The sequence below is a fragment of the Alligator mississippiensis genome, chromosome 13 (genome assembly GCF_030867095.1).
Source record: "Alligator mississippiensis isolate rAllMis1 chromosome 13, rAllMis1, whole genome shotgun sequence".
In the NCBI taxonomy this organism is placed as follows: Eukaryota; Metazoa; Chordata; order Crocodylia; family Alligatoridae; genus Alligator; species Alligator mississippiensis.
In genome coordinates this window covers 9,508,764-9,534,699 of record NC_081836.1, presented here as the reverse complement: position 1 = coordinate 9,534,699, position 25,936 = coordinate 9,508,764, and the positions used below count along the sequence as shown (strand labels likewise).

Here is a 25,936-nt window from a genome sequence, read left to right as displayed (position 1 = left end):
ATGGGGCAGATTGAATGATGTGCCCAAGTGCATGCAGGAAATCTGTGGCAGAAGCAGGACTTAAATGCACCTTTCTGAGGTCTAATCCAGTGTGTTACCCATTCAACAGCCTTCTTGCATGTTCAGAGGAAAGCAATACTTTGTGTTGCTTTCATCCCCTCTGGTGGGAGATCTCTAAATTCCCCCTATTAATGGAGGCTCACAAACCTGCCTGCCCTGTCAGTGCCACTACTCCCATCTCACAGATAGGGAGACTGAGGCGTGGAGGGTTATGACCTGCTCGAGGGCATAGGCTGAACTGGTAGCAGAGAGGGAGATGTGAGCAGAAGTGCTGGCCTTTCCAGTGGACTCCCTGCTCGAGAGGCCTGGGCTTTCAGGTTTGTTTTCAAAAGCCAAACTTCTGACAAATGTATTTGGAGCGGGGTTTCCCTTTATCTGGTCTCTGATCTCAGTACTTCCGTGTTCTGGAGCTGCTTACCTGCAGGCCTGCCACCTGCCTAAGGGAGACGATGGCACAGCAATCATCAACCCTCCTCCTCACAAGGGCTCTTCCCAGCCCGGCTCCAGACTGGGGCTGCAGGCTCTCAGCGAGCCCTGGGCCCCCTCTCGTGGATGTGAGCTGCATTGCAAACAAGGCTATGAGCATCTATTAATTAGGGGACATGGTATCCCTAAGTGCCCCAGCTCCTGGGACCTGTCAGTTTGTTCTCATGGCTTCAGTACCAGGCCTGCGAGGAACTCAGCTGTGAGACTGCAGAGGAAAAAGGAGAGGATGTTAATCCAGGGCACACATACTGCCTTGGGGCTCTGGGGCAGGATGTTTGCAGATGCACAAAGGTCTCTGCTGGGGGGTGGCTGGAAGGCCAGTGGGAGATTCTTCTGTGACCTCCGCAACCTAGACTCAGGCCCTGGCTTTGCTTCCAAGGTCCCACTGAGTAGCATACCCTCAAACCCCTTGCACATTGGGCATTGCTGGCAACTGCAAGAGCACTGATGCCCAGTAACTCCCATGTCTCAGTTCTAACCCAGCAGTCCCCCTCTGAGACTTTCCACCTTTGCCATCATACAGATGATCTCAGGCAGGTAGCCCTCTCCTTCTGAGCCACGTCCCAGTGGAGGGGAACATGGCTAAGGTCAAGCCAGCAGGCGGCTTCTTGCTGAAGGAGCTGCACTGGCACCTGGAACAGGGTGCGGGCACCAGTGGGCAATGGGGACTGGGATTTGGGAGCAGCTGTGAGATGTGTGCTGTTGTCAGACCAGTGGGAGGCATCTCTCCAGGCTCTGTAAAGGCAGGGAAAGCTTGTATGAAGCTGCCCACACACCTGCCTTTCCAGGGGGAGGGGGAGTAGAGGCAAGAGGGGGGTCCCAGGACTCTTTAGGTTGGGAGGGAAGAGCCGGTGTGGAGCAAGGAAGGCATCCGGTCTCTCTTGCCTTCTCATTGCCCTCAGCCCCAGCCTAACCCTTCCCTCCCCACAGCTCATGAAGTGCGTCCGGTTGCCCTTGCTGAGCCGCGACTTCCTGATGAGCAATGTGGACACGGAGCTCCTGGTCCGGCACCACTCGGAGTGCAAGGACCTGTTGATCGAGGCCCTTAAGTACCACCTCATGCCGGAGCAGAGGGGGGTCCTCGGTAACAGCAGGACCAGGCCCCGGCGGTGCGAGGGGGCCAGCACGGTGCTCTTTGCTGTTGGTAAGGGACAGACATAGTGGGTGGAGGAAGAAGGCACTTGGGTTTTTTTTGCATTGGGAGGGCAAGGTGCCACTAGGGTTACCGCTGGCACCTCTGAGGTCCAGTGTGCCTTATGAGTGGAGACCAGCCCAAAGCCTGGTACCATACACAGCTGGCGGCTCCAGCTCATGTGAGTGGTGGCATTTGCAAAACTCATCAAAAACTAACTCTTCCCTTCATGCAAGTGGCCCGGCCTTGAGAACAGGCAGCTGGAGGCCACCGACATGACAGATGTTCATGTTCAACAATGTCCATTGTTGGGACGTTGGGCAGAGCCCTTGCACAGGCCTGTCCCTGCTCACGCTCTCTCACCCACTGCCATGCACACTCTCCCACCATTCATTCACTCACTGGTGCTTCCTGCATGCAGGTGGGGGGAGCCTTTTCGCCATCCACGGAGACTGCGAGGCCTATGACACGCGGACGGACCGGTGGCACATGGTGGCCTCCATGTCCACCCGGAGGGCCAGGGTGGGCGTCGCTGCTATCGGAAACAAGCTGTACGCCGTGGGCGGGTAAGTTCCTGCCCGCCAAGAGTGTCCGCGTTACCCATGACGGACCCTGAGCTGGGGCTGAAAGGGAGCCTGGGGACAGGGATGTCACAACACAGAGGCTGAGCTGGAGGAACTTAGGGCGAGGGGACATCTGTTGAATGCGAACTTGGTTGAACTTGGCTGTGGAGGGGTGGGAGATTTGTGAGGGGCTAGGGACCTCTTGCCACTGCCTTGCTGGTTCAGCTTCAGCCCAGAGGAGCTGCCCCATTCTACCAGCTGCCCACTGCAGCGAGTTTGCTGGCTCTCTGCCCTGCGGTGGCTAGGGCTGTCATGGGTGCCAGTCCTTAGCAGCCTCTGTAGAGCAGCAAGTAGTTGCTGAACAGAAGTTGCCTTGGCCCAGCATGGCATGTCACCTTATGCTATGACTAGATCAGAGGTGTGTTGGTTGGGAAAGCTGCTCTGGCTGTGCCCGCTTTGGGGATGTGGGCAGCACAGACCTCCCCAGGAGCTGGGCCCACCATAACTGTGGCTCTGCCTGGGTCTGAAACAAGGGCAAGAGCCAGGCTGCATCTGGCATGGGCACTGCCCTAAGGCCACGCAGTGCCCGGTCTGAAAGCTGTAGCAGGAACCAGGGCCCTCAACCCTGCCCCTTAGGTGCCACTTTAGTGCTTCGTAGGACCCCAGGCTCCAGATGCTCTCTGTCTCCCTGCAGCTATGATGGGACCTCAGACTTGGCCACCGTGGAGTCATACGACCCAGTGACTAACTCCTGGCAGCCGGAGGTGTCCATGGGCACCCGGCGGAGCTGCCTGGGTGTGGCAGCACTCCATGGGCTCCTTTACGCTGCAGGGGGTTACGACGGGGCCTCCTGTCTGAACAGGTAGGGGGGTTTGGTGGCATATGCTCTTTCCTTTGCTGTGGCCTTGTGCCTGGGCTGCAGAGACACCCCTCACCCAGTCTCCAAAACCCGGTGCATCCTCAGTACAGACCTCCTCAAGATGGTATTTGCAGCCAGGATGGGTTGGGACAAAACTGGGCTGGCCAGTGGGGTTGCTGGAACCCTCCATTCACAGGGGAGATCCTAATCCTGCCCCAGCTGTGTTCCCAGCTTGCCATGGAGAAGCAGTGTGCGCTTCAGGTCCTACACATTGCCATGTGCTATCTAGCACCATTTACCTAGCAGCACACTGAAGCTCCTCACAGCCTTGTCTGGTCTTGGCTAGCGCCAAGAGGCTGCGCTAGTCAGCATGTGCGTAGCTGAATAGATGGAGCTAGACTGCTCCTGGCTTGGGAAGCAGTTGGTGTGATGTATGAGGACACCACTGGCTGGCACCATGAGTGTACAATGTAGACGTGTCCCTTGTGCCCTCTGCCAGTTCTGCCCCTTCACCTCTTATCCACTCTCCCCAGTCCCCCATAGGTGCACTGGCTTTGCCTCTCTCCTTGGGAGACCATGATTTTGAACTTGGATGGTCAAGGAATAAATGTTCATCAGTTCCTTGTTCCTCAGTCATTTATGCCCCAAAGCAGCTCTTTGCCCCTTGCTCCAGGGCCCTCTGGCTCCTCCGATAGCTGCTTAGAAGGCACCTCAGCAAAGGCTTTTCCTTGGGCTTCCCCAGATTAAACCTGTCTGTTCTCTATCCCTGCCTGCTGCAGCGCAGAGAGGTACGATCCCCTGACGGGCACCTGGACATCAATTGCTGCCATGAGCACAAGGAGGAGATATGTTCGGGTGGCAACGTTAGGTAGGTCACTTTTGCAAGGGAACCTCTTTCCCCTCTGGGAAGCCTGGTTGCATGGTTAAAGCATTAGGCTTGGTCTTGGGAGATAGGGGTCCAAGTGCCAGCTCTTCCACAAACTCCCTGTATGACCTTGTCCAAGTCACTTACTGTCCCCTGATCTCCACTGTGCTGTGGCAGGAAGTCATTAACTTTATCAGTCTTTCTAAAGGCACCGTCTCTGTTGGCCTTGCAAGTTCAAACCATTCCCTCTTGAGGCTTCCAGCTCACTCTTGTTGTAGGGCTGCTGGTTCCCAATTCCCTCGAGCCAGGGAGCTCTGGAAGCCCCCCTGCAGCTGCCATCCAGCCTCACCTCCCAGGCTTTTCCTGCCTGAATCCCTGTACTCTGCCCTTTGCTTCTGGGAGCAGACCTCTCCCCACCCAGCCCATCTAGTTTCCATCCAGGGAGTCCCCGACTGATTGTTGCCTGGGCAGCTCTCCCTGCAGGCTGTCTTGCCTTGCTCTCTTCCCCAGACTGCTCTAACAGCTCTTCCATGTGCTGGGCAACACACTCAAGGATACAAGCAGCAATTCCCCTCCCTCCTGCCTTTCTCCTCTGGCTTTAGCCCTCCATGCAGATGCCCCATGCTAACTGGGAGGCTCCTTTGCCTTCCCCCACCCTGTGCTCTCAGCCTGGTGCTGCCTTTTAGCTCTCTCCCTTTCAGTGCCCTGCTTCTCCTGCCTCATCTGCTAAAACTATAGCTGAAGAGAGGCCATGGGGAGCATCCCCAGTGCCTGTCACAATGAGGGCAGGGGACTGCAGGGCACGCGAGCTCCCGGGCGGCTCTCTCGGCTCGGTAGAGACGTTGCCTGATGAATGTTTAATGACTCGCCGCACCAGCTGAGGTCTCTGCGTCGTGAGCTGCTCCGTGAGCTAATCCTCCCCGGAGGGCTTTGCCCCATGGTGCGGGTTTGTGCATTGGTTGCTCTGCCGTGGCCCTGCCTGTCCTGCCTGGATGCTTTGCTGGCCCGGAGGGAGCCGTGGGCGGAGGTCTGGAACGTGGGCCTGGCAGAGGGTGACTCTGCGCGTGACTCTTTTGCAGATGGCAATCTCTACGCTGTCGGGGGCTATGACAGCTCAGCCCACTTGGCAACGGTGGAAAAGTATGAGCCTCAGGTAAACGAGAGAGAGAGCGTGCCTGTGTGGATGCATGGTTTGCCCGTTCCTCTCCCTTGCTCCTCCAGACAGGACTTGTTGAAAAGGCTTGTAGGAAGCTGAATGCAAAAACCACAATGAGGAATGATCAAAATGACTAAAACCCTGTGGAACCTAAGTGCCCAAGGTCCTTTCAACGGGGTTTCTAAGCCAGCTGAGGCATCTATTGCCCTGTTGAGGAGCAATTTAAACAAATATCTGGCAAGATTGTGTCCTGGATCTGTGTTTAATTTCTATATGTTTCTGCTATATGCAGAGAGACCTCCTAGCAAGGGCAGCTGTGATATGATGCCCCTCTCCACTTATTTTGATGGCTGCATGCTGGCGATCCCAAGAAAACAGCTCTAGTGGCTAGTACAAAGCGGGTCAGAGACAAGGCTCTGAATGGAAAGCCTCCCAGAGCCTTTGAGGGGCAGGCTGCAGTGTTGCCTCCATACTGCAGATCTAGAAATAGATGCACGGCCAAACTGGACACCATTACATGCGCAGTTAATCTGACTGAATATACTCCAGCTCAGTTTGAGCCAAAGTAAATGAATCCCAACATCACTGTCTACATGTATATTTAAGCACAGTAATTTACTGTGGTGTAGGATAGTACCTTTGTCTGATGGGACTATCCTACACTGGAGTAAGTGAATGTACTGCACACTAATTGTGGCACACATGTAGCCGGTGGCACTTTACTGTGCATTAAGTTAGTCCAGTGCTCAGTAAAGCGCACCTGTAGACGCACCCACAGGGACATGGAAACCATCGACAGGTCTATTGTTCACGGTCGCAGCACCCAGAATCTGCCAGCAGAGGGTGCATCCGAGGTGTGAACACTGCCTCTTCTCACCTTGTTTACTTTAAATATATATATATTGAATTAAACCAGTTTTGGTGCCATAAGAAAATGAGAGGCTCTGAGCGCAGGTTTGGTGGGTCGTGTGATGGGAAAGAAGAAACACCCAGACGAGAGTTAATGAAGGAGGAGTAATTGCTGCATCAAGTGGTCTCAGGGTGGCACTGAACTGGACACAAAGCTAATTGCAATGTAACCCCCTGCCCCCTGCAACTCCCTCTCTTGTCCCGAGCGCCTCTGCATCCCCAAGAAAGCCTCTTTCCACAGCCACTGCCACTGCCACCTTCCCCCTTTAGCTGATAAGAGCAGGCAGGAGGTTGTGAGCTGTTTTGATCTCTGTTGCAATCCAGTTTGTGTGTTCAGGACCAGGCCTGAGCTGCCAGCCAGCATGAAGGAATTGAGATCCTGTCAGTCTAATTAGCACCCCTGAGGCACCTGAACTTGCTTTGGCTGCCCAGGACCCTATCTCCTCCGAGACCCCTGCTGCAGGTGGATGATGGGTCTTGCAGGGATGGGTCTTGGACAGCTGGTGTGTGGCGTCCTGTGGGTGTGGAGCAGGCATGACACAATCTGCGACGAGGCTGTGGTGCTGCCCCTGAATGGCTGGGGTGGGTGGATAACTTGTTGGCAGGAGTGCCTGGTATGCCTTCACAGGCACTACCCCTCCCTCCCCTAGATCAACACATGGACCCCAATCGCCAACATGTTGAGTCGCCGGAGCAGCGCGGGTGTGGCTGTGCTTGAGGGGATGCTCTATGTGGCCGGCGGCAATGACGGGACCAGCTGCCTTAACTCGGTGGAGCGCTACAACCCGAAGACCAACACCTGGGAGAGCGTGGCGCCCATGAACATCCGGAGGTAGGAAACCACCATTGGATTTGGTGCAGGCTGGGGTGCCAGTGTCAGCTCACTTGGGCTGTTTATTGGTTGGCTGCCAGGACCAGGGGTGCACAGCCCCCAAGAAGAGTCCTTATGGCTTGGCTTTGCAAGATTCATGGCCCACTGGAGCACTTTACTTTCTAGCTGGTGCTGTGCAGCAGGAACATGCCTAGCTTTGCCAGTGGAGCAGGCAGGCAGCTGGGGCTACAGCTAGCAGCCACTGAGCAGTTGTATGGTGGTGGTGGGAGGTGACAGCGACCCCCTGGGAGAGGCGTGCAGGTGTTTTGCAGCCCAGGTAATCCTAGGCTGGCATCGGTGCCTCCTGAGCTCCCCCAGGGCAAGGGTGTTCCAGGAGCCCTGATGTTTCTAACAACATACTGGGGTGAAGGAACAGCTCCGCATGCTAAATACCAGCTATAGGGACCTAGTTTAGGTTCATGACTTTAATTATTTGAAAGGATCATCAAACAGTGCTTGGCACAACGGACCGGGAGCCGAGACACCCAGGTTCTAGTCCCAGCTCTGCCACTGAATCAGCATATGACCCTGGGCAAATCACATAGCCTGAGTGCCTGAGTTGGGGAGCAGTCCTGGGCATCACCCTCAGGGACTAGGCCAGGGTAGGGAAACACCCCCTTTGTTAATGCGGTCTCTGTGCTGTCGTCCACAGAAGCACCCACGACCTGGTGGCCATGGACGGGTGGCTCTACGCGGTGGGGGGGAACGACGGCAGCTCCAGCCTCAACTCCATCGAGAAGTACAACCCCCGCACCAACAAGTGGGTGGCAGCTTCGTGCATGTTCACGCGCCGCAGCAGCGTGGGTGTGGCGGTGCTGGAACTGCTCAACTTCCCGCCTCCCTCCTCGCCGACGCTCTCCGTGTCCTCGACGAGCCTTTGACAAAGAGTCCGGTCGGACCTTACCTCAAGGGGCCTGGAGCGCCTGGCGGAGCGCCAGGCCAGCCTGGCCTGACCCATGCAGCAGCCAGTCCCTGTAGAAGGGAGCCAGGGCGCCGGCTGCTGCCTCCCACCCCAGCCATTCCCTGAGCCCCTCAGGGACTCTCCCTCTCTTGGTGCACGCCCAGGGGGCTCAGAGGAAGGTGAGAACTGCACTTCCCAGGCGAGGCTCCTCTCTCCCCGTGTCTGTCGGCGGGGAAGGGGGATGCCCTCGGCTCCGTCCACACCCCTGCTCCACTGCTCCACCGATCCTTCTCCTTTTGTTTCCTTTATGGGCTGGCCCAGCCCCTTGAAACCATTGCTGCTTTTAGGGCTTCACGTGACCCGATGTGCTGCACGCTGGCACAGCCATGCTGGGGAGGAGCCAGGAACGCTTGAGGCCGGGGGGACGCGGGGCACCGCTGACGCACATGGCACTCCCCCGGGAACCGGCAGGATGTCCCTCCGCACCTCTGAATGCCACCTTAGCCTCACACTCCTCAACCAAGCCCGTAGCGCACTGTTACAGACTCGGAGACCACCGTACGTCTCGCAATGGTGTCTAATCGATGCCTTAAAAAACCCCAGCCGGGGTGACAGGGCAGGGAGGAGGCAAGGTCTGGGCAGCGCATCCTGAACCCCTCTGCGTTTCTACCCTTCGCTGACCCCTGCCCCACACACTAGATCCCAGGGTGCCCATGCTGAGATGCCTCAGCCAGCTGGATGGATGGAAGAAGTTCAACACCATTGGAGCCGGGACACCCCACGGTGACTACAGACCACCCTTAGCCTCTTGGTTGGGAACAGCCCCATCCATGTGCTATTTCCCGGTCTGCCAAGGAGGTCCCAGAATTGCAGCAGGACTTGGTTACTTAACAATAACACTGTGGCCCTGGCCGGCAGGGCAGGGCTGGGGGGAGCGGGGTGCTGCACGGCACTATTTATTTCATGTTTGCCTTTTTATTTGGATGCTAATCTTTTGATTTTAATTATCCATTCGTTTATTTTTTTTAAAGCGATTCTGGTGTTCTCTGCCCCAGCCGCGTCTCCGCCATCGGAGGCACCAGGGGATGCGGGGAGTAAACCAGAAGGGCATTTTCTTTCATTGTCAATGAGACAATGATCATGGCTTGGAAGGAACTCTCTTTAGAGGTGTGTGCGCGTGCATGTATGTGGGGCCACGTGTTCAGTGAAACCAGCATGGACGGGACCACTTGCCCGTAGCAACTCCCTGGAGTCTTAAGCTACCACTTTAGTTAACTAAAGGTTGAACCGATCTACACTGTAAACCACAGGTTGGTCCTCGTGGACTCACCTGTACCAGGGAACCTCGCGGGTGGTGGCTTAAGATCTGCTTTCACTGCATGGGCTGTAATTCGAGTGTGCACCTGTGCGCATGTGTGATTTGCCCTGAGACAAATTTATCAGGTGTTCTCCACGGTATCGAGGAACGGCTCAACCACTGGTACCTCAGCAGCACCGGACGGCTGCTCTGTGATTATGGCGTAGCTAAAGACTGTTTCATTCTCCGTTTCTTTTTCTTTCCTCACCTGAATCCCTTCTTCCCCACATTGTTTTAACTTATGGCAATACTTACTAGCCTGGATTTTCAGAAGGGACTAGGCATTTCTTTGCTTTTGGAGTTTTTAATTTGAGACAATTTTTAAAGGGGCATGCTTTCTCATGGGGAGCGCATTTGGTATGTGATACAAGCTCATTGATGGTGCCTGAAGTTTGGCACCTCAAATCACTAGCTGCTTTGTAAAACTGAGACTGCTGTCCCAAAAACGTGGCCTAGGCTGCTTGGCCTGAAGGAGATTTTAGGCTTTTAAAATGCATTTTGAAGATCTCTGTTTTTCAGTTCCCTTTTTTAATTTTGCAAGTCTGAAGCCTTCACATGGACTTTCCTATTCCTGCATATGACACCGTTTTGATGTCCAAACGCTGATCACAAGGTGAAGTTACCTCTCTCTTAAAGCGGCAATAGTGTTGACTCATTACACAGTCAACATTTTGGGTTAAGTCGGTCACCCTGTCTTGTCCAAAATTGTGGTGGTATCTTCTGTTTTCTCCCCACTTCTCTAGGGGGGACATGAATGTGTGTGCATGTGTGCGTGCATGTACGCGAGAGAGTGCTAGAGAGATATTATCTTGCTCCCTTTCCCACTCTTTTTCTCGCCGTACCCATGAGCCACATCAGGATCCCAGGTTTCAAGCCAATTCGTGACAACCTGCACCTCTGCCTCTAGGATCCTCTTTAGAGGAGGCACAGGAGAATCCTAGAAGACCCCCCAAAGCATCCGCCTTAAAGCTTCCTGGGCATTTTGGAAGCTAAAGGTGCCAGCTGCTGTGGCTTGGGAGAAGTCCTGGGATTTCAACTGTGTCCTATGGGTAAGGCAGAGAAAGTGAGGGCCCTGCAGGCCAACTTCTCCTACCTGCCGTCCTCCCAACATAGGAGTGGGCTGGCATGAGAGGAAGAACCATGGAGGGTACAGGAAGGAGTTGCTGAGGGTGGGCAAAGGCCTTAGTTAAAACATAGGATGTTTGGGGTTTACAGCCACAGCTCAACCCCCTGAAGATGATGCCAGTGTTACAGTAGCACGAAGGGCACTGCTGGCAAATACTGTATTTAGTTTAATGGGGAGGTGAGGGGATATACTGGCAGGGAAGCCGTGGGGTGTCCTGTCCAGCCAAGGAAGGTGCTGTCGCTCTACCCCAAGTGCAGTGTGGAGCATCACAAGCAGTATGAATCCCTGGCAGGGGTGTCAGCAATTCTCCAACCATTGGGAGAGTGACTTTTATCAGTCACACAATCATTTTTTAGCCTACAGGATGGGGAGGATTTCTGCCAGTCGGGTCCCGAGCAAGAGTGCCCACTAGCCTGAGATAATTTGAGCCTCTTTTGTGAAGGAAAAGAAAAGAAAAATCATTTTACTGGGGGGATTTATTAACTATGCAGCCACTAACTGCTTTGCTATACTGGAACGGAGGGGGAATAGGGGGGATGCAGGGACTGCCTTAGCACTGCTGAAGTCCACAGAGCTAAGAGATTTCAACCCCGGGGATCCCGTTCATACAAAGTGGAGGGGTTGGTCTCTGGTGCGGGGATGCCAGGCGAATGCCAGCCCTCTAGGCAGAGGTGGTGGCCTTGGTATGTGTGAGTGTGCATGTGTGTGTGTGTATGGGAAGGGGAGCTGTCCACTCTTTGTCACTTCTTTACCAGTATTAATTGGTCTCTCACACCAAGCGTCACTCATACGCGACTGAGAGATGTTCCTAAACCGCCAGCTCCGTCCTGCGTGGCTGCCATGTCTGCTGCCATGTTCCCCCCAGGGAGCTTGTCACCGTGTCAGAGTTTGTAGCAAGCTGACCCCGTCCCGTCCTGGCAGAGCGATTCACGTGGCCGGGCGGAGGGGCAGACCCCGGTTCATCCCCCGTCAAAATGTCGTCGTTTTTATTTATATGTAAGTTATCTCGACTTATTTATGTGGAGCTCTGTGTTTGTTTGTTTTCTGAATTTTGCACTACTCTCGGGAATGGGGGGATACAAGCAATACAAGCCAATGTGTAAAATAAAGACGTTTTCTTGAATACTGGATCCTGCCCCGTGAAGTGCTTCTTTTTATTTCCTCTTCCCACGTGCTTTAGGAAGTGGAGCTTTTCCCCAGGGAAGCACTGTCCTTTTGTTGGGGGGAACCAAGGCTCATGCCTTGAGCCTTCAGGAAGGGGAAATGAGTTGTCTGGATTTGGAGGAGTTGGGGCCAGACCTGGGCATTTGCAGACTAGAGCGTGCCACCCCCTGGCCCTGGCGGGCTGGAGTCCAGCCTGGATGGAAGGCAGCAGCCGTCATCAGGGATGGGGGTCTCTCAACCATGACTGCTCTTGGCTCATCCACACAAAAGCTGCAAAGGGGCTGCAAAGGGAACAACAGAGCTGGTCCCAGCCCAAGCCAGAAGATGCTCTCTCTATTTTCCTCCAGCTCAGCCATCACTGTGGTTGGCACAGGTCACACGAGCCAAGAACATGGCTTTGGGCATCAGCTGGGCACCAGGTGAGTTCATGGAGCAGCTGGACTCACTCAAGACAGTCTTTGCCCCTTTCCTCAGCTGGGGGCTATGTTTTCGACTGTCTCCACAGCTGGGTGGTTGGAGCCTGTGATTCAGTGTTTGAAAGTGGCACCATGCCAGGACCCAGCAGAGGGTGCCAGGGCACAAGCTGGTCCAGCTGCCAGCTGCTGGGGCGGGGAAACCAGAAACCAGCAGGGGAGAGGATGCTAGAGGTGCAGAAACACCTTGCAGGGCAATCTAGGTGCAAAGCAAACAGGGCTTCAAACAGACGCCAGCCACTCATTTACAGCTCTCCCTGCCCTCTGCACTCTAGCCTGGGAGCCAGACGCCCCTGAGAGTCCTAGTCCTCAGTGCAGCTGATGGCTTTTGCCCGCCGGTTGGAAATGAAAACCAGACACGAAACATCCTTCTCTCGCCTAGGAGTGTCACATGCATCTTGCCCAAAGGCAGGCCTGGCCGGTTGGCTCGGTTCGGCAGCAGGGAAAGCGCGCAGGAGATCAGATCTACCTTCACCAGCTGCTGTCAGTCACCGTGGCCTGTGGGGAAATGCTGAGCTCATTTCAGAGGCGGAGAAGCAGGGGCTGGGGGGAAGGGGAATGAGAGCCCTCACTGCCTCTAGCAAGGGCTGAAGAGCTCCTCTCCACCTCTCCCGCTTGCACCAACTCTCCCCACCCCACAGCAAGGCCCCATGGGCGTGGGCAGTTGCAATGCTAGAGCAAGTTGCAATGGTAGCAGCACTGTCCTGAGGACTTCCTGCCCGCTCTGTTTTTGCTGTCCAAGCTCTCACTCTGGTCTTCATTGTCTATAAATAACCACTGGTTGCATAAAGCTTTCCAAAGCATGAAGCCCATCTGCTGCCGCCCCTGTGAAGCCCTCCTGTCACTGGGATGAGAGTGAAAAGGACTTTGGGGAACTGTTGTTTAGTCCAGCAAATTAGAGGTGTCCAAAACCAATGCATGCACACTGTTTCCAGTGTGGGGGTGCCTTGGAAACAAAGGTCCCCCAGAGTACAGCTGCATCTGTCTGCAGGATCTACAAGAACAGGGGGCATTTGTGTCATTCTCGTGGGCTGTCAGGATTTACTAAGAATAAGCGCAGGCTGCTGAACAGAGATGTGATCAAACTGCCACAATCGCTTAGCAGAAGAAGGGTGCTTTCCCCAGCTGCAATAATCAGCTGCTGCTGTTTGCAATAAGCAGTTGGATGAATGCAGCTGCAACGCTCTTCCTTGCCATTATCTTGGCCTTGCAAGACACCCTTCTATGTGGGTTTGTTATAGGAGGGCTCGTCCCCAGCGCCTGCACTGCAGCTCCAGGAACAGCCTTGTGGCAGTTTCTCCTGAAGCCTGGTTTGTTATTATCAGGTTGTTCCAGAGTGGAGCCCAGCATTGGAAAATGCTTTTATTCCTGCCTTGCCCTGCAGAAACCCCACCCTGTCCTGCCTTTTTTAATGTAACCCACTGACACCCATTTCACTCCTGATTCCTCCCACACCAGGGACCAGTTCTTTAAACCAATCAACCCAGTCTTTTCCCACAAGTCAAATTTTTTACCTGCCCTGCAACACAGTGTATTTCTCAAGTGTCTGTGAACCTGTCAGTGGAGCCCCACAACATAAGGGCACTGAATTACATATAGGGAAATGAATAGATTACAAAGCCACAGGGGATCATGGTGATCCCCTAATGTAACCTGTATAACTCAAGCCCAGAAGACTTCCCTAAATCAGTTCTTGTTTGACCTCAGCCTAACCGCTAGAAAAACACCAGCCTTGAGTATAATAATTTCCAGTAATGGAGAAGCCACTGCTGCCCCTTGTCAGTTGTTCCAGTGATGGATTGCTCTCGGTGTTTAAAGAGCTGTGCCCTGTTTCTAGTTCAAACTTGTCCAGATTCAACCCCAGCCAGTGGACCTAGTTCTGCCTTCGTCAACTAGATGATTATCCAATGTTTGTTCTCCAAGCAGGTCCTTAAAGTCTGTAATCCGGTCACTCCTTGGTCTCTTCTCTGACAAGCAAAATAGATTGAGCATCTTGCATCTTCCCTTACAAGGCAGGTTTCCATCCCTGGAGTCATTACCATGGCTCTTCTCTGCACCTTCTCCAGTTTCTCTGCTTCCTCCCTGAACTGCAGATACCAAACTTGGGCCCAGTGTCCTTGTGGGGGTGGATCCAGAAGCAACCATGTAAGCTCCTTGCTCCCTTTGTGATTCCTGTGTTAACACCTCCATGGATCTCTTGGAGGCTGACGTGAGAGCTCATGTCTAATGCCTTATCCACTGTGACCTAAAACTCTCGCAGAGTCGCTGCTTCCCTGGATGGAGCACCCCGCACCCCTCCCCAAAAAGGGTAGTTGGTATACTTTATTCTTAGACAAAGGACTTAATTTGGCAATACGGGAACACACATGGACCCAGCCTGCCAAATGCTCCAGCAACAGCAACCTGCCCTCCTCATTTCTGGTCATTCTCTCCATTTCAGTGTCATCTGAAAAAGGCACTGGCAACAACTCTGTGAGCATGTCTACATGTGTATTTACACTGGCTTAAATTTACTGCTCAGTAAATTACTGCACAGTAAGCCGGAATAGGCTGGCATCTACACATGCAGATGTTAAAGTGCATTAACGCTGTGTGTGGACTGATTTGGGACTAAAGTTAATCCCAAGTCAGTCCACCCACACAGTCTTACTGCGCAGTAAGGCGTCTACATGTGTTTTACTGCGCAGTAACTAATTGGTCGTAAATTTGATACCTGCATGATGCTGGTGTCAAATTTACGCTCAAGTCAGCATAAGTCACCATATTTACTATGCAGTATGGGCGTGCACATGTAGACGTGTGCCCATACTGTGCAGTAATTTTGGTCACTGCGCAGTAAATGTGCACGTGTAGATGTGCCCTGTGTTTCCTTCCAGGGCATTGACCAATCTGTTGAACAATATAGGAATCCAAATTCACCCCTGTAAGGCCCCACAAGCACCCCCATTACCAATGACACTGGGAGGCATTAGGCAGTTTTTAAGTTCTTCTTGTGCCATGCCAATATGTACGTGCTGGTTTCTCAATCACTTGCCATGCAGAATACAAGTCAGGTGCCTCACAGCCTGGATTCTGCTCCTCTACCTTCCTCCACATCTGAGCAGAAAAGCTCACAGGTGGCTCCAAAGAAAACTGAAAGATCCCTGCCAGCTCAGTGCCCCAGCAATGCTCCCAGCTGTTTTCGAACATTTCTCCACCAAAAAAAAGATACTGCGTTATTTGACGAGGCCTATTTTCCTCCAACCCATATTGACTAGTGTTAATTACCCTCTCTGAACTCTTTGTTCATGGAGTCCTTTATCAGATGCTCCATTATTTTGCCTGGGGCTGGTGTCAGGCCGGCCAATCTATAGATATAATTTTAAATATTGGCATGAGAGGAGCTGTCTCCCAGTCCTTTGGGACTTCTCCAGTGTAGTACTGCACATCAGCATTAGTGGTTCCAAGAGCTCTTCAGCCAGCTCTTTTCAAACTCTTGGATGCAAGTTATATCCGGACCTGTTTAGTTGAAAATGTCTAGCTTTACACATAGTCTTTTAACATCTTCCCAAGTTACTGCTGGAATGGAAAGTATTTTATCATGTGATATGACTACATCTGCTTTTTCCCCAATGGCAGATCAGAAATATTTATTCAGCACTGCTAACTTTTTTGGAATGATTATTGACACTTCTACCATTTCCATCTAGTCATGGACCAGTGCCACTGTTAGGATTCCTTATATACCTAATATACCTCCCACTTGCAGTCCTTCATTTCTGCAGACCATTCATTCCCCTTTGTGGCCTTTTGCTTCCCTCATCAATTTTTGGCCATCCCTTGTTGCTTCCATTTCATAAGGAATGTTACCAATTTTCCCCATTCATTCGTTGGTTTAGCTACCTTCACTTCCCCTGTAAGCCAGGGTGGGTTTTTTTCACCAGTGCAAACTTCTTTCTCAGTTGTCCTTGTCTGAGCATTTAGTAAGATGTTGTGGAACAGTTCCTCATTAATCCCCCCTGTTGTTCCTCTTTAAGTCCTTTCCTTTCAGCTGATTTGGCTCAAAACTGTTTTCAGCAGAAAAAGCCAGCCCTTTTGAAGATGCGAGGTCCATAGATTGCTGGCTTGGACTTTATTCTGTTTGCAAATAACACGTCAGCAAGTCATGGTTGCTTCAGACACCTTTTTAATTCTGCGATCATTTCCTCTTTGGCGCTCCAGGTGAGGTCCAAGCTCGAATTCCCCCAGGCTGGAGGCACCACATTTTGAGTCTGAAGATGCAACTGTTTGAAGCACTTCTGTGAATGCAGTAGGTTTTGCCAACAGAGACACTATTAAGAAAAATAAATGCAGATCTGAACACAGGCACCAAACCCATTGTGCGCTCGAGGCCCCAATCCTGAAATATTGCCTCCAGCCAGCCTCAGTGGCTTTTGTGGTGCTTAGTCGAGGGATCTGGCTAGGGATCAGATGTCAACTGTGAGTTGTAAATGCTTCATTGTGCAGAATCCTCCTTGTCTAAGAGTGATTACAATTCCCTGCCAAATTCCTCTGCCCTCCTCCGCAGCCTGAGTTGGGAAGATCACAGGTACTTCCAAACACTTTGGTTCACCTGAAACATCCCTCCCATTTCCATAGCAAAGCTCCCCGCTACCAGCCCTGTGCGGGGGTGGAGAGGGGAAGGGAGAGGGAGGCAGGGAACCCAGTAACAGCCTTTGGCCAAAAGTCTGTTTGCTCACAGATCACACCCACAAGAGTCACTGCAGACGGAAGTGGGGAATGTCTGCATGACACACTCACAAACTTCCCTGGCTCCACACTCGCTCGCTCAGTTTCTGCCTAGCGCTCTCACTCCCAGCTGCTCCTGGATTATCCCAGTTGCTCTCAATATGGGGAACATAACTTGTGTTCCCCAGCCACCTGGGAGATTCAGACACTCGTTCAGACACTCGTTCAGCAGGAAACCTTCGCTGAAGAAAGAGTAAGTATGCTCGCTTTTACTTAGGACTGGGTTTAAAGCTTTGCTGCTGCTTTCCCCCTTTGCAGTACACCAGCAGAGACTGGGCTAGTAACCCAGACTGTTTCAGGGCACCCAGGGGCTGCTTTCGGGCTTAGCAAATATGAATTCTGCATGGTTTTGCATGAGGCTGGACAGCTGTGAACAAGATCAAGGTAGGGCAAGGGCCAGAGTGGGACTTCTGGAGCTCTGGAGGGCGAGCGGCTGCATATTGTTGCCTCCTCTATGCAACAGTGATTTATACCATTGTATTTTAGAAATGAAAACTTCTCCATGGCACTCGTGGGGGACAGTGAAACAGCTGTCCTTCCTTTTCCCCGAGATTTTTTTATTTTTTTTTATTTCTTCCTAAGACCTCCGGCACTGCCTCATCAGCGGATAAGAATGTCAGCGACTGCAGGCACCAGCATCAGAGCTGGTTTAGAGGGGAACGCTCCAAATCCAGGCAGCTTGAATTACTGGATTCATGCTGTGCTTTTTTGTTTAACCCCTAAAGGGAAACCATTCCAGATGCATCCCCTTGAGGGACTTGTGCTGCTGATTTCCCTGCAAGGTGCCCTGACATGAGGGTGATGGGCAACAGCATAAAACCCAAATGAGGGCAGTGCCAATCTGAGTCTGCAGCCTGCGCTTACCAAATATTGCCCACCTCTGCAATCGTGCCAGCTCATTCAGTCCCCCTGGCATTGTCTGTGCTGCTGCTTGCTAGAGAAGTGGAATCTGCAAAGGGCTCTGCCCCAAATGCGAGCTCTGGGCTGCAGCCGGGGCGTTAGCTTTGTCAAGTGCTGCAATTTCTTTCCCCATCACTGTCTGAAGATGCAAATGGCAACGCTGTGAGAGCAGTGGCATGAATCACCCCCGCTCTGGGATGCTATCCCCAACCCCTGTTGGTCTGCTCCGGCCTGCTTTCCCTCTCCTTCATACCAGTGTAGAGCAGGTAACAGCATTCAGGGGAGTTGCTTTGGGCTAATGCAGGTATAAATGAGAGGAGAATTTAGACCCACCAGAGCTGGCCACAAGCTTACAGTGAAAAGGTTGAACCATGTCAGGTGTCAAGTACCTTCCCCTTCCCCTGACATCCCTGGGTTATGTTGCCTTCACTATGGGATCTCCACTCCAGCCCCTTGCAGGTGACAGTTTGGTCCTGAGAGCATTCATGCTGCCATTTGGCTAGGAGAGCTAAAACAGCCCATGAGTCCCTGCTCGAGATGCATGTTAGATCATTGCCACCATGCATGTTCACAGGTGTGCTTGTGATGCAGGTACCAAGCAGGAAGGATGGAGCTCTGCTCTAGTTTTGAAGGATGAGATAGGGCAGGCACAAAGAGGAAAAGAAAAGTGGGTGGGTATGGGTGTGGGGTGAGCCCTGGGAGGATCTGATCCATCCCTCCCCACCTTGAAGGCTGTTGGAAGACCATCCCCACTGGATCTATCTGCAAGCTGCCCCCTCTGTTATCTGCACAGTGCTGGAGATAAACTCTTGAGCATTTAGTTATGCAAAGGTAAGTAAACAACACAAAGAAAAGCCAACAAGTGCTGCAGAGAAGCAATTAACATTCTTGCAAGCTAATTATAGACCTTTATTGGGGAGGGTTGCAGGATGGCCAACTCTCCCTTTCTCCCTGATTTCTGAGGAATTTGCTCCCTGCTAGCTTTGATCTCAGTGTTTTATTTCTTTGTAGACAAGACAGCAAGAAAAAACTGAGCAGCTTCTTTGGCATTGAATCAGGACAGGAGAGAGAGATCACCACAGACAAAATACTGCAATATATTCCAGGCAAGGCAAGTACCAACACATCCAGTCGTCATGTTCTTGGGAAGGTGTTCTGGCCCGCTGTAGGGCTTACCTGTGCGTGGGAACCTGTGTATGCGAGGCGGATAAGGGTTTCTGTGTGAGGGGGACCAAATGAACAGATGGCTTCAGTCCCAGCTCCTGGGGGTTGCCTGCTCTGGGATTCTGGTGCAGCCACCTCTGGGTGGGGACTGGGAAGCCTTGCCATCAACCTGACCCATCTGGAATAGGGGTGCGGGGCTGGGAGCAAGGGAGGCAGGCCAGCTGGGAATGTATTGCTCTTCCTTTGCTGCTCTTGTTTCTGGGCAGAGTAAGAACAGGAGGAAAATTATAGAGAACACACAAAAGAGAGGATGATTCATTCCCACGCTGGAATGAGAGGCAGCACCCAGGCCATTAGCAATAAGTCTGGGGAAGGTGAGAAGCAGAAGGAAGTCTGTCCTTGGCATGCCACCCAGCCCTGTTTCCTTAGCTTCTGAGTCCTGGCGTGTTTGTGTTACGACAGCATCCTGAGGCCCCACAAAGATGTCTCCCCATTGCAGGGGGGCTTCTATGAGAGCTAGTCCCTGACCCCATAGAGCTGAGTGTGTCAAAAGGCAGGACAGGCCCAGGGCAGGGAAAACAGAGCTGCAGGGGAAACGGTCTCTCCCCTCAGGCTGCACAGCAGGTCAGTAGCAATGCTGGGAACAAAAGTGAGGACTTGCAGGCTCCAGGCCAGACCTTTGCTAGACAGGTGCATTGTAATGAGGTGGTGCAGGGAAGCATAGGTGCAAGGTAGGGAGGGGCACAGAGGGGCATGTGCCCCCCCCTACCCTGACATGGCTATCCCCGCTGCTGACACCGCCAACTCCATCCCTGCTTGCAGCAGCTTCTGTGGGTGCCCCCCCCAGAGTCAAGAGGCACCTGTCACCTATGTAGGGAACGCAAATCCCTGTCTGTCCCAGGTCCTCCACTGGCCTTCAACGGGTGCTGGGCAGAGCAGCATGAAGCCCTGGGCAACCCCCAGGCAGAGATGGAGAGCTGAATCTCCCCACCCACAAACACTTGGCTGCTTTGGCACTTCCCAGTGAAGAGCTCTTTTGCATGGCCCAGTCCTTTCTCATCCAGTGGAGCCCTTTATATCCAGTGTGATTGTCCCCTTTAATCATGGGGGAGTTGCATCACCTTGCACTGTGGGCTCCTGGTCCAGGCCTAGGGCTCTTGGGCCATGGACAGTCTTTCATAGGACAGGGAGGCCCTATGGAAGACTTTCCCAGTGCTGGATCATGTGGCCTTGGGCAATTCACATGTGCCATATTGGTCAAATCAGCATCGGGAAGTGGCCTGAGCTGTACAGATGAACAGCCCCAGAGAAGGGCTCAGTGCTATGACTAAGCTGCCCATTGTTTGTAAATGAGGTTAACAGGCAGGCAGCGGGAATTAACAAAGGAGATAGTTCCTGGGAGAGTTCCCAATGACAGCAGGATCGGGGATGAAGTTTGGATACCTTTGATTTCCATGCTGCTTCCTCCAAGGAGTCAAGAAGAATAATAGCTGTGCTAGCAGGTGGGAAAAATGCAGCTCGCAAGTGGTGCCAGATGCCAGGCCAACAGGGTGTGTGTAAATGCACTGGTAAAATGATCGCTCTTGGGACTCTCTGTGTAGCCACAGTGCCCAAGGGCCCCAGGCCTGGCCCAGGACCCCACAGTGCAAAGTGATGCACAAAGGCAGAACAAAGTCCCGTTCCCTGCCCCAAGCACTGCTGGGTGGCTGATCCACACAGGAGAGCTGCCTGCTCCCAGCTGATGACACCTTAGCATCTGCTAATGCCAAGCCTTGGATGCAAAGAGAGACAAAGAGCCAGAAGAAGGGTCACCCAGGAGGTACCAGGACAACATAGGACCACTTGCTTTTTATTTTTTGAAATTTCGTGTCTTGGGTCATATCATTTCCAAATTGTATCGATTTAGTAGAGGTCAGTTGTTCAAGTCTGTGTGGTGCTACCACCAGCAAGCATCCTCCTTCCCAGACTCTTCAGCCTGGGACTCCCAAATCCATGGCAGGCATCCGAAGTACAAGCCCCAAGAGCATGAGGCCTTGGAATTGATTCTGCCCCCTAGTCTCACTTGCCCCTGGTCAAAAGGCCGAAGGAGCAAGCTAGATGGAAAGCCTGAGAACAATCCCCCATCACCATAAATTATGTAGCTGAGCCCCTCCCATTGGATAGCATTTGTAGACCCTTGCGGGGTCAACCTGTCTGCAGTGCAATGGGCAGGTCTCCACCCTCCACTACACCAGGTCATTCAAGGCTGAGAAGAAGGGGATCTCCCCTGTCGGGTCAGTAAAACCACCTGGGCCAAAAACCATGATCATGGCTTCTCCCCTGCCGTGGGACTCCTTCCTGAGAGGGAAGTACCCTGGGCCTTGGGGCTTGGAGATCAAATACCGTGCTCTGCTACAGGCCTCGCGTGTGACCTCGAGTGAGTCATTCAGCCCAGATCCTCGCTGGTATGTAGACACCTTGCTCCTCCTTAGTGGCCTACATACCTGTGAGGATCTGGGCCCATCAAAGACTGGGTGATGCTCAGATGTGGCACCACTGGGGCGGTTGGCATGTCGGGGTCACGGACGCTATAAGCTCCGAGCCAGGTTTCTTTCACCTCTGTGCCCATGAGCTCCACTGCAGGTGGGGGGTAACTCAGGAGCTGGAATGAGTGACTTTTCTCCAAGCCAGAGACATGTGAGAGTCCTGCCCCAAGGCCCCTTGCTTACAAAACAGACTCCTCGGTGCTTTGCTGTTGATTTCCTGCATCCTGGGGCCGCAGGGACTGTACTTCCCATCCCAGCCATCCTGGAGTCAAAACAAGAGGGAGGGGGAAGGGGAAGGGGGGACGACCAAAGAGCCAATCCTTTCCCTTGCTGCTTCTATTATTAAACAGCAGCATCTAGTGCCCCTGGGCACAGCACTTGCAAGGCTGACATCCTTGGTGATTCAGGGGCAAGTCATTGATGTTCCACCAAGGATGTGGAGGGGCGGAGGGAGGTTACTTAGTAACTCACCCTACCTGTTAGATGAGACAAGGGCGATAGAGAGATTGAACATGTCAGAGCACTTGCACTGTGCAAGACCTGCCAAGCTGCATGAGGAGCTAGGTTTCGTTCTCTCCGGGATGCATCGGGCTGGATGGAAACGCCGAGTTAATCAGGGAGGGGGTGTAGGCTGCCACCCACGGATCAGTTCAGGGGAAATAACAGCTGGCTGATGAGAATGACAAAAAGGTGTCAACGCCTAAAACCCAGGGCTAAAATATATTCCCATGGTTCCAGGCTGAGCATCACCCATATGACAGGGAGGTGCGATACTCGCCTACCCGGTGATGGTGGGAGAACCTAACTGGAGTAGGTGAGGAATCGGTTCTCACTCATCCCAGCTTTCACACTCACTCCCTGTGAGGTTTTGCCCAAGTGACCTTGAGCCTGAGATTCACAGGGATCCGCACAGAAAAGAGGCCTCCCTGGGCTCGCTCACTGTCCTTTGTCACTCAGTGCAAAGCAGTTAACGTGCTACCAGGTCAGAATGGGAGTGTTTGGCACTGAAGCAAAATAAGAGCCTCAGCAGCAGGGCAATGACAAATGTAACCCCATGCATCAATTCTAGGGTGGACATCATAGAGGACAGTCCAATTGTCCTCAGTCCTCTATTGATATGAAACCCGGTATCTTTATGTCTTGAAGAGAAAAATAGAGGACATAAAGGCATTGGGTTATGTATCAATAGTAGCAGAAAACCAGAATATCCTCTATGATGGCCACCCTAATCGACTCCCTTATTGGTAACAGGGAAATCCTTTCCTCCATCCCAGAGGGTAGTGATTCGCCGCTTTGCACAGGCCTAGTGGTGAAGGCTTGTCAGCAGCTTGTGAGCGCTCTGGATGTGAAAATTTGAAGTAGTGTTAATTATCTTCTATACCTTGAGCTGTATGAACTGGTCCCCCTCCATCACCTAATATATGTTAGAGTACCGTGAGTGGGAGCTATGCTGGAGGTTGCAAAGGATGCTAGGGTGTGTTAAGGAAAAACACCTTTTATCCTGTTCCAGTCATGTTTAACCCCAGGTTGCTGAATTATATTGATAACAAGCATCGGAAGGTAGAACATGGCTCAGATAGAAGATGCACATTTTTTTTGGAAAAAATATATTTCTTTGTCTCTATATAGTTATATACATATACATCTTCGAGCAAAAGCTGGTCTTCACACACCTTACACCACATTTAAAGCTCACACTCCTGTTACAATAAATGCACTCATGGACCCGTGCACCCATCCGCACTCCGCAGCCCTTTCCCTAAGAGGCACATGCTGTGGTCCTGCTAGCTGTGACACCTGGGAGTGGAAGAAGTGCAGTGTCCTTGTCACTTATGTCCTGATGGCCTCTGATTACATCTGGGTATGGCAGCTGCTACAAAAAATGGTGCTGGCCCCTGGGCGGGGGTCTCTTCAATTGGACAGAGGCAGCTTAGGGGCTACCTGAGGCCCTCTTTGGTATGTGATCTGTATGGCTGGTCCTGAGGGTTGTCTCCAGCCATATGCACCCCTGTGACTGCTGCACCTTGTGCTTCTTGTTGCTTCTGTAGGAAGCAGTCTGCCCACTGCTTGTCCCTCCTTTTGGGCATAGTGTTAACGATGGGCAATAGAGATGGAAAGTGGCGTGTAGACGGGCCGGGGGTCTAGAGTTGGGAATTATGGGACTGCTGCTGGCAGACCTCTTGGGCTTGCCACCTGCAGTTCTGAACTCAGTGCACATGGGGGTGGGTTACGGGAAGGCTCATGCTTTGGCTGTGAAAGTCAGCAGAGCTTCTGGGGTCAGGCTGGACCGCTACCAGGACGGTCCAACTTAGAGGCTTCGGCATCGGGGGTACTGTTTCAATTCGACACTGTTTCGACTCATTTTGAGCTTGAAACAGCAAAATTTAATCGAAACGAAGGGCTTCAAAACAGTCTCAAAACAAAACAAGGCTAGTCAAACTGTTTCGAAAGTTTTGAAACGTTTCGAGTTGTTAGTAGCTAGGTCAGCACTTAGTAGCCACGTAGACATATCTTGGTCACCTCAATGCCAGCAGGTGCCTAGTCCTGCTTTGAGACACCAGAGTTGGCTGTAGTTTTGGGCCTTGGTCTTCAATGAAGTTAGACCCTTCTGGGTGCTCTAACTTTCCCAACCATGCTCACAGCCCCAGTGGGGCGTTCAGCTGCCAGGAATGACTGGAACGTGGTAGACCCTTGGCCATGCCTCTGTGCCTGGGAACAACCTCAGGAGACCCAGTACTCCAAGGGCTGCAGAGAGGGGTGCATAGAGTGAGCTGTATCAGCTCCTTGCTATGCAGGGAGGATCGATTTATGCCAGGCCAATTTCTCAGTGGCTTCACAGGTGCCCCCCGGTGCCACTGGGCTGGAAGCATGAGGCAGCCACCAACTATCCCGAGGGAAGATAGGAGCGGATAGGATGGCGGCTAAGCCTCCAGTTCTCAGGCAGCTTCCCTGCCAGACAGGACAAGCCTCTGCGGCTGGGTTTGCAGTGGGTCAGATGCTTTCCCTCCCAAGAAATGGCATTCTGTCTCTCACACCTGGGCAGCCGATTGTGAATTGATGAGAAAGGCCTGACAGAGTGACAAAGAGGTTTTGTTCCCTACACAGAGGGAGGATTCCTGAGCTGTGACTAGCCAGCCTCCTTCCCTAGAGACAGGGACAAAGGGATCATAGAAATTGCAGATGGACACATGAGATTGGGTTCAAGCCAGTCTGCCACCCTCCCTCTGTGGTCAGGACAGGATGTCTTGTGCTTTGTGCAGTCTGAACTTAGGTGCCCCGTAGAGAACCTGTACAGTCTCAGTTGGCTGCTGCGACGGCTTATTTGTACTCTCGTAGAACCCAGTTGAGATGAAAACTTTCTCTACGGACCACTGATGGGGACTTCAGAGGCCTTGGGTCTGCTCCTGCCTTTGCCACAGGCCTGCTGGCTAACCTTAGGCAAGTCACTTCCTCTCTCGGTGTCTCAGTTTCCCCATCTGTACAACAGGGATAGGGGGACTGCCCTTCATTATAAAGCACTTCGTGATCCACAGCTGAGAAGCGCTATACAAGTGTTAGGGATCGTTACCATGCTAGAGCTGTATAAACACCCTGCATGTGTCTTCACTGGTGAGTTATCACAGAGTATATCGTTGAAGAGTTCCCGTTAACTCAACCATCACCCACCCACACAAATGTCTGGTTTCTGCATAACACTGGTGATACCACAGCTTCCCTGGCATCGCTCAGATGCAAACAGCAGATCTGAGATAAGCTTCCCACGAGAGCCACAGACTTGAGCTATCTAAAGGGCACACAGGGCCGTAGCATGATTTGGTTGTATCTGTATTCAGACTGGCACAGCTTGGCTGCTGCTGAACCAGCGCGCTAGAGTCAGGGCCCGGTCACATCTGAACTGGCACTGGAGCTCCGGGTGCAGTCAGCATCAGGGCACTGTTTGGATTTAAGGGAACTGGATTCTTTTCTGGTGCTTTTGTGAGGTTTTAAACCTACTCTGCAGAGAGCCTGCCAGACCAGCCCTTCTCACAAAGCCAGGACTTTCCGAGGTGTTACTTACTTAGTTTTGATCTTATGCAAACTCCTCACCAAATGGACACAGAACAATTCAGAAGACAGTGTGAAACTGGACTCCGCGGAGCAGCCTGTCTTCTTCCGCGCCTGGCCAGGTGCAGTCTGATCACTGGTCATGTGAGTGAGACCCCTTGAAAGGTCCCCAGGCTGCAGCTTCCCAACAGACAGGAATTCCACACTTAACCCTTGGCTGAAACCTGCACAAACAGGGAAACACTGCCAAAATTTCATAGATTTCATAGATTTCTAGGGTCAAAAGGGACCTATTAGATCATCAAGCCTGACCCCCTGCTCTGGGTAGGTAAGAGCGCTGGGGTCAAGTGACCCCAGCTGGGAAATTAGACCCCTTTGGATGGTGATCTATCCCAGATCCTGAAGGAGTGGATCCTGGGCTGTGATTCTGACTTAGATCCAGAGGATTAGATGGGGCTGCAGTTTTAGCTGGTCTTTGATGGCCCCCCAGGAGAGCTTCTCTTGTGCCCCTTGGCTTGGGCTCTTGTAGCTGATGCTTTTTTTCTTGCACTTGCCCTAGTTGGAGGGGAACAGTGGTTGCATGCTAACCTGGGGCTAGCCTGGGTGACACAGGC

General features: G+C 52.5%; 2 protein-coding genes across 2 annotated transcripts in view; both read left to right on the top strand.

The window, feature by feature from the left end:
* KLHL17 (kelch like family member 17) overlaps positions 1–11,413 on the top strand; it is a 32,923-nt gene extending 21,510 nt beyond the window's left edge. Inside the window, exons 6-12 of the mRNA XM_019493816.2 lie at positions 1,477–1,690; positions 2,100–2,244; positions 2,936–3,103; positions 3,880–3,968; positions 5,045–5,118; positions 6,681–6,862; positions 7,554–11,413. Coding sequence (XP_019349361.1) covers positions 1,477–1,690; positions 2,100–2,244; positions 2,936–3,103; positions 3,880–3,968; positions 5,045–5,118; positions 6,681–6,862; positions 7,554–7,782 — 1,101 coding nt within the window. The 3' untranslated portion in view covers positions 7,783–11,413. The remainder of the gene's footprint in view (positions 1–1,476; positions 1,691–2,099; positions 2,245–2,935; positions 3,104–3,879; positions 3,969–5,044; positions 5,119–6,680; positions 6,863–7,553) is intronic.
* A 5,234-nt stretch (positions 11,414–16,647) lies between these two features.
* PLEKHN1 (pleckstrin homology domain containing N1) overlaps positions 16,648–25,936 on the top strand; it is a 38,509-nt gene continuing 29,220 nt past the window's right edge. Inside the window, exons 1-2 of the mRNA XM_019494044.2 lie at positions 16,648–16,882; positions 18,601–18,700. Coding sequence (XP_019349589.1) covers positions 16,689–16,882; positions 18,601–18,700 — 294 coding nt within the window. The 5' untranslated portion in view covers positions 16,648–16,688. The remainder of the gene's footprint in view (positions 16,883–18,600; positions 18,701–25,936) is intronic.